The sequence below is a fragment of the Myotis davidii genome, unplaced genomic scaffold (genome assembly GCF_000327345.1).
Source record: "Myotis davidii unplaced genomic scaffold, ASM32734v1 scaffold495, whole genome shotgun sequence".
In the NCBI taxonomy this organism is placed as follows: Eukaryota; Metazoa; Chordata; class Mammalia; order Chiroptera; family Vespertilionidae; genus Myotis; species Myotis davidii.
In genome coordinates, this window is record NW_006286239.1 from 857370 (window position 1) to 866087 (window position 8718).

General features: G+C 34.9%; 1 protein-coding gene across 1 annotated transcript in view; it reads left to right on the forward strand.

Moving 5' to 3' along the window:
- The window catches only part of XRN1 (5'-3' exoribonuclease 1), a 203723-nt gene that overhangs the window by 161788 nt on the left and 33217 nt on the right, over positions 1–8718 (forward strand). The window contains 3 exon segments of the mRNA XM_006757506.2: positions 1836–1892; positions 2027–2159; positions 4658–4727. Coding sequence (XP_006757569.1) covers positions 1836–1892; positions 2027–2159; positions 4658–4727 — 260 coding nt within the window.

Consider the following 8718-nt stretch of genomic DNA (forward strand, 5'->3'; position numbering starts at 1 on the left):
TATCCTTTCTGATTGGTGTTTCTGGTTTCTTGGGATATATTCCTAGAAGTGAGCTCACAGGGTCAACTGGGAGTTCCATTTTCAGTTTTTTGAGGAAACTCCATACTGTTCTCCACAGTGGCTGCACCAGTCTGCATTCCCACCAGCAGTGCACAAGTGTTCCTTTTTCTCCACATCCTCTCCAGCACTTGTGGTTTTTTTATATGCAATTCTCCAGGCCTCGTTCTCAGGTCTGCTTTTTAAAATAGTTTTAAAATGTTTTTATTCTTTCTCCTTTTTGCTGTGGTCAGTTTTGTTGTTATCAGTATCCTTCTGGTCTGGAAATAGGCAACTTGGTCGTAAGGCCTTCACTTTTCACCCTATTTAAAATGGCAATCTCTCCCCACACTGCTGATCTTCATTACCTGCTTTATTTTTCACTATGCTTTTACCTTCAAACATGTTATATATTTTTTTCACTTTGTTTCTCTTATGTCTCCCTCAACTAGAATAAAAGAATAGATCCCTGTTATAGCCCCAGCACCAAAACCAATACATGGTACATAAATGGAACTCAGTAAAAATTTATTGAAAGAATAATTGAAATATTTCTATAATAAAAGAAAACAGGCTCTGCTTAAAGGCTTGAGTGTTTTACAGTATATAAAAACATGACCTCTTGCCTGGCCAGCATGGCTCAGTGATTGAGCATCAACCTATTGTGATCAGGAGGTCACAATTTGATTCCTGGTCAAGGCACATGCCAGGGTTCCTGGCTCATCCCCAGGAGTGGGTGGGAGTGGAGGGATATGCAGGAGGCAGCTGATCACTGATTCTCTCTCATCATTGATGTTTCTGTCTCTCCCTCTCTGAAATTAATAAAAATATATATTTTTTAAAAATGACCTCTGTAGTATATGATCTCTGTAACTAGGACTATTTTGTCCTTTTGTACTTATTTCTGTAAGTTATGTTCTAAAGATAGGTGACTGCCATGTAAGTAAACTGCTGTCATTTTTCTTATAAGTAAGAATTCACTTCAAAAAAATATAATGTGAATGATAGTTATGGATTTCAATGGGTATAAATTATACTCACATTTTTATTACGTAAAGCAGGTAATATTATTTCCATCTCATAGATGGAAGAAACTGACCCTCAAATTAAGTTTGAGTTGACAGAACTAACAAATAACAAAGAGAGTGCAAAAGTCTTCTCCAGCCCTTGCCAGATGAATCTGTTGTTTGGACCATCATCCTGTACACCAAAAAATGCAGGGCGTGTGTGGGAGACAATTAATGGATGTTTTTCTATGTCTTTCTCCTTGTCTCTCTCCTCCCCCCCTCTCTAAAATCAATAATATATATATTTATTTTAAAGTTTTCTTCCAGCATTTTTTAAAGGATCAAAAAATTTAAACATCAAAGCCAGTTTCATAATAGATTTCAAAAACAAGGATTTTATTAAATGAGTGCCACTTTTTTAGAAGTAGCCACAAAAAAATACAGTATTATCATAGATCAATACTTTATACCTTTTAGAAAAAAAGTTTTTGTTGGCCAAAACTTTTAGAGTAAAAGCATTTGAATAGGATAGCACTTACATAAAGTTCAAAATAGACAAATCTAATCTTTTGTGTTAGAAGTATGGTTACTTTGGGGAAAGGTAGTAACTGGGTGGGATGGAAGGGAATTGAGGGGTTTTTATGTTGTGCTTTGTAATGTTTTGTCTCTCTTGAACCAGATATGGTTATACATAATTTTGCATTTTTCTATGTCTTACACTTCACATTTTTTACTGTAAGAATTTATTATTCCTCCTTCAGATATAAATATTTAAAATGTTTACTTCCTCAGCAAAGAAAGAATAATAAGAAGGTACGGGTGACAGTGAAGCCCCATTTGCTGTACAGAGTAAGTTTTCTGTTAAATAATTCAAAGTTGTTTTTACTTGGAAAGTATAGAAGAACCAAAATGTTTTCAGTATATTATTAGAGTCAATATAAAATTAGATTTAATAGTAATAGTTTGAGCTTTCTTCTCTTCAGCCTTTAGAACAGCAGCATGGAGTCATTCCTGATCGGGATGCAGAGTTCCGTCTCTTTGACCGGGTTGTGAATGTGAGAGAGGACTTTTCGGTGCCAGTTGGCCTTCGGGGCACCGTCATAGGAATTAAAGGAGGTAATACCTCAGTACTGGGCAAGTTGTCAGCTGCATTTATTGTAGAGTAAAACACAAATTTCTGTGTCATATCTAAACAGAAATTGACTCTAAGTTAGGAAAAACACTAAATCCTTGTATGTTTCAGTTCAGTTTTGTTTTAGTTTTCAGAGAAAATTTTATTTTCTGTCTTGTGTAATTATCTAGAAAACGATTAAAAGAAGGGAAAGTTGAATAAAGACTGCTGAAAATGTGGTAGCTTGTATATAACACATTAAAATTATACAAGACCTTAATGGGTATGCACACATTTTCATGAAACAGAAAAGTCTCATCATTTTTCTTAAGTTAGGCTTTCATCTAGTTTTGCTCAGAAGTTTACCTCAGTTATCATTGTAATCTCTTGATTTCTGTGAGAAATAAACAAACATGAAGTGTTAACTCATTTACAGTTAAAAGATTTTAACTAAATATGCATATTCATTTGAATTTTATGAATATAGGTAGATCATGAATATAAAACAGACCTATCAATCTGTTGCACAATGTGCATATAGGTAATACTTCTATACTGTATACTTAAAAGTAGTTAAGAAAGTAAATTTTAAGTTGTGTTTTTTTATTTAAAAAAATAAATAAATTAGAAAGTGCTGAGAAAACGGAAGAAGCAGCCTAAGATTTCAGTGTGCCTGAAAGGGAAGTCTGGACTAAGCAACTTTGCAGCAGAGATTCCAGAATGAGTAAACACAGCATAAAGCAACACACCAGGTGTCCAGGGGTCCCAGTGCTGGCAGCACTGCCACTCCACATCTCAGGCAGGCCATGAGCCTAAGAGAACTGCTTACTCAGTGCCAACACTGCTACTTACTTTTGCATTTTGCATTTAACTGTCAAGTGTTTTCTCACCTGAGAGGTTAAGTGACTCACCTGCCTTTATACAGATGAGTGGCAGAGCTGGGATTTGAATTATTTCACCTCATTCTTACCTAACTTTGAGCAGTGTGGTTCTTCACATTTTTCATCTTCACATCTTCTTAGGAACTTCCCTGCTTACTTGACTCTAAAAGAGAATTTTTTTTCTGAATGTTTAAAAATAATTTCTTGGATATATTTTTGGCTGCTGGAAGTGGAAAGAGGAAAGGTCAGATGGCTGTAATGAAGTCTAAAAGTTCTTCCAATAAGACAAAAGACAATGAATCTGACCCTGTGGTAAGGGTCAGATGGCTGTAATGAAGCAACCCTTCTGCTATCTGCTCAACCTCCTGAATCAGCTTTTCAGACGTGGAGCTTAATTGGATTGTACTCTAGTTAGGTTGTCCTGATAAAGACCTTAGGAATCTGATAACATGGAAGTTTCCTTTCTTCTGACAACAACTATCAGTAATAGTGACTGCTTGGAATTTTGTCTTGAAGGGTTTTAAAGCTACATCTATCCTGAGTGGAAAAGAGCTCTGTGATTGGTTAGCCATGTCTGCCATGGGCATGGTATAGAAAGGGGATTATTTATTATTACTGCCCTCATCTGAGACCTCATCTCCACGAAAGGGATGAATAAATGTCAATAATTTTTTGAAGAAGTGGTTCCTCCCACAGACTGGAAATGGGAACCTAGAAAGTGGACCTTCTTAAAGTTTAGATTTTAGGTAAAAGTGTCAGGTTAAAAGGTACAACGGAATGAGTTCTGCAGGCCTGGTTTCAGTTAGCAATGAGGGACTGGGGGTTGGGGAGACATCCTCCCACCCACTCCAGAAGCTGATGTAGTATTAGAAATTGTGGTTGTCAGAGAAATAGAACCAGTATAATGGAAAGGTAGTGGTATGGGGAGACGGGAGGAAGAGAGTCAATTCTGAAGTTATGTGATAAACTCTTACTAATTTGGACTTAGAATTCAAAACGTTATTATAACTAGGTATTTCACTTTACCTTGGCGTTCTGGGTAAATTTAATATTTACAGATATATCTTTCATGCTCTCTCCCAAGTTTGTCCTTCTCTGCTCCTAAGTTTATTGCACGAGTGTCTTTGTCCTGAGTCTCACGTCTCAATTATGATGTCTATAATCTTCCAGGTCATTATCAGCCAGAACCTTGGAGTCATCTTTGGTATCTCCATCCTTTTTATCCACATAGGTCACAAATCCTACCAATTCTATCTAATAATATATTTGTTCTTTCCATTCTACTCCCAATTCCTGCCATGTTTTCAAAATTTCATTGTCTTTTGTCGTATTGGAAGAACTTTTAGACTGCAAACTCTAAATTATATCTTATTTATTCTCTTATTATGAATCATTTCAAACATATACAAAAGCAGAGAGAAAAGTATATTCCTCACAGCATCTGATTTAAAATATTATTTTACTTTAAATAACAAGTGAGGTAATCTGTAAGCTTATTTACTTTTCATTTACTGTCTGTATTCCTCTACATCATTTTTTTTTTGGTAGTTTTAATGCTTTTTAAATTTTAAAACCTCGTATGCTGATTTTTCATCATGTGATTTTTCTCTCTTTTTTAACAGCAAATAGAGAAGCTGATGTCCTATTTGAAGTTTTATTTGATGAAGAATTTCCTGGAGGCTTAACAATAAGGTTTGTATTTCCAGATTACAGTTATACTTTCTGAATATGTCCCTGTGACCAGTGACTTTTCATTACTTGTTTGTACGGTTTGAGTTCCTATTATGTGGAAGACATTATACTTGCTACTAGGAATGTAACAGTGAATAAGACAGACATGTTTTCTATCCTTGTAGAGCTTTTATTTTTGTGTGGAAGATAATTAACTGACTACAGTATTAATTAATTACATTGTGACTAATTCTGGTAAGAAGTTCAGGTTTCTGTAATAGTATGACCCTGATAGTTCCAGAAAGGTGTAACTTAAAAAATGAATACTGGTTAACTAGGGAGAGAAGAAAAGTGACTAGTAGTCAAGAAGAACAAATAGCATATGCAACATTTTTACCCATTCAAAAAACTGAAAGAATACAAGTGTTCCTGAACTTCAGTGACTGAGTATGATTAGAGTCAGAGAGAAAAGCAAGGACCACACTGTGCAGGAACTTTTAAACCAACTTTCAGGACATGTTGACAATCTTGGTCTTCATTCTTAAAGCAATGTGAAGCCATCAAAATCAGAGATGTGGCATTATCAGTTTCGCATTTTGAAATGTTTAGATAACTTGAAGAATACAAACGTTTTTGAATTTAGTAACATTAAGTCTTCGTCATCTGTTTATGTAATTGTGAGTGCTCGAGCTAAAGTGGGCTGGTGTGAGGTATGAATGGCAAGTGTAATAACAGAGACAATAATTGAGCTGACTCCTGAGAAGTTTGACTATGAAGGGGAGAAAAGAGAACCAGAAATTAGGGGGTTTAGAAGAAGAGTTATTTTTTGTTTTAATTTTATATTTAAATGTATCTTATTTTTATTTTACTTTTATTTTCATTTTTATTAAATCTATTGTGGTAACATTGATTAATACTATTGTATAAGATTGAGGTGCTCAACTTTATAAGCAACATCTGTGTACTCCATTGTGTGCTCACCCCCCAAGGTGTAGTCTCCTTTTTTCACCATATATTTGACCCCCTTTACCTTCTTCATCTTCCCCCTAGCTTCCTTCCCATCTGGTACCCTCATTCTGTTGTCTGTATCTATGAGTGTGTTTTGTTTGTTCTTTTTAAATTGAAGTTATTAGGGTTACATTGATTAATTATATAGGTTTCAAGCACAATTCTATGATACATCCTCTGTATATTGTGTTGTGTGTGTTTACCCACAGTCTAGTCTCCTTCCATCACCATTTATCCTCTCTTTGCCCTCTTCTACCTGCCCCTATCCCCCTTCCTCTGGTAGTCACCATACTGATGTCTGTATCTATGTTGTTTGTTCTTTTGTTGCTTTTTTTTATATCCTCATATGAGAGAAATCATATAGTTCTTGTGCTTTTCTGTCAGACCTATTTTACTTGGCATGATACTCTCAAGATCCATCCATGGTGTCACAAATGGAGATATTTTTTTCTTTTTTATGGCTGATTAGTATAGCTATCTTCTTTATCCAGTCATTGGTCGAAGGACACTTAGGTTGTTACCATGTCAGGGCTATTTTGAATAATGTTGTAATGAATATAGGGTTATAAAATCTTTATGAAACAGTGTTTTCAAATTTTTCATGTATGTAGCTAGAGGAGAGATTGTTGGGCCATATGGTAGCTCTGTTTTTAATTTTGGGAGGAGCCTGTGTACTGTTTTCCATAGTGGCTGCACCAATTTACAGTCCAGTCAGCAGTATATCAGGTTTCCCTTTTCCTACAACCTCTCCAACATTTGCTATATCTTGTCTTATTGATAATAGCCATTCTAACAGGTGTGAGGTAGCGTCTTACTGTAGTTTTGATTTTCATTTTCCTAATAACTAGTGGTGTTAAACATCTTTTCATGTGTCTCTTGGCCCATCTGTTTGTCTTCCTTGGAAAAGTGACTATTCATGTCTCTGCCCATTTTTAAATCAGATTTATTGTTGTTGAGTTGTGTGAATTCTTTATATATTTTGGATATTAACTCCTTATCAGAGTCTTGTTTGCAGATATCTTCTCCCTTTCGATTGGTTGCCTTTTTGTTTTGTTGATGGTTCTTTTGCTGTGTAGAAGCTTTTAGTTTGATGTAGTCCCATTAATTTATATTTTGCTTTTACTTCTCTTGCCTTTGGGATCAAGTTCACAAAAACCCCTCTGAGACCAATGTGTATACCTTTGTTTTCTTTTGTGTATTTTGTTTCAGGTCTTTTGAGTTAATTTTTATGTATGGTTTCAGATTCTTTTGCATGTGGCTTCCATTTTTCCCAACACCATTTATTGAAGAAGCTTTTCTTTCTCCATTGTATGTTTTTGGCTCCTTTGCTGAAAATTAGTGGCCCATATATGTGTGGGTTTATTTTGGACTAACAATTTTGTTCCGTCTGTGTGTTTGGCTTTTTCTGCCAATACCATACTGCTTTGATTACTGTAGCTTTGAAATATAGTTTGAACTCGGGGAGTGTGATACCTCTGGCTTTGATTTTTCCCAGAATTGCTTTGGCTCTTTGGGATCTGTTGTAGTTCCATACAAATTAGAGAATTTTTTGTTCTATTTCTGTGGAAAATGCCATTGAGATTTTAATGGTGTTTGCATTAAATCTTTATATTGCTTTAGGTTATTTGACTGTTTTAGCAATGTTAATTCTTCCAATCCATGAACACAGAATATTTTTCCATTTCCTTGTGTCTTCAATTTCTTTCAATAATATCTTGTAGTTATCAGTGTATAGCTTTTTCATTTCCTTTGTTAAATTTATTCCTAGGTGGGTTTTTTTGTTGCAATTGTAAAGGGTTTTTGTTTTGTTTTTTCCTTTTACTATTTCATTGATAGTATATAGGAACACAGCAGATTTTTTTATATTGGAACACAATGAATTTTTGTATTTGACTTTGTATCCTGCAACTTTACTGTATTTGTTTATTGTTTCTAATAGTCTTGGTGGAATCTAGGGTTTTCTATATAAGAGAATCATGTCATGTGCAGATACTGACAGTTTTACTTCTTCATTCCCAATTTGGATACCTTTCAATTCTTTCTCTTGCCTGATTGCTCTGTTATACTATTTTGAATAATGGTGAGATTGGACATCCTTGTTTTGTTCCTGACCTTAAAGGAAAAGCTTTCATTTTTTCATCAAGTATGATGTGGGTTTGTCATATATGCCTTTATTATGTTGAGGTACTTGTCTTCTATATTAACTTTATTGAGAGTTTTAATTATAAGTGGATGTTGTATCTTATCAAATGCTTTTTCTGTATCTATTGATATATGATTTTTATCTTTTGTTAATGCGCAGTGTTTGATTTGCATATGTTGAGCTATCCTTGCATCCTTTGAATGAACCCCACTGGATCATAATGTATTATGCTTTTAATGTACTGTTGCGTTCAATTTGCTGGTATATTTTTAGAATTTTTGCATCTGTATTCGGAGGTATTGGCCTGTAGTTTTCCTTTTTTGTGTTGTCTTTGCCTGTTTTTTTGTTTTGTTTTGTTTTGGTTTTTGTTTTTTTTATTGATTTTTTTTACAGAGAGGAAGGGAGAGGGATGGAAAGTTAGAAACATTGGTCAGCTGCATCCTGCACACCCCCTATTGGGAATGTGCCCGCAACCAAGGTACATGCCCTTGACCGGAATCGAACCTGGGACCCTTCAGTCCGCAGGCCGATGCTCTATCCACTGAGCCAAACCGGTTAGGGCTCTTTGCCTGTTTTTGGTATCAGGGTTATGTTTGCCTCATAAACTGAATTAGCAAGCATTCCCTCTTCTTCAATATTTTATTTTATTTTATTTTATTTTATTTTTTTATGTCCCTGATTCTATTATGATCACCAGATTATTTATTCACTTGATTCTTAGATTCACTTGTTGATAGATGCATGTTTGTTGTTCATAATTTGTACCTTTATCTTTTTCTTCTTCTTCCTCTTCTTAAAGGATACCTTTCAGCATTTCATGTAATACTGGTTAGATGGTGATGAACTCCTTTAGCTTTTTAT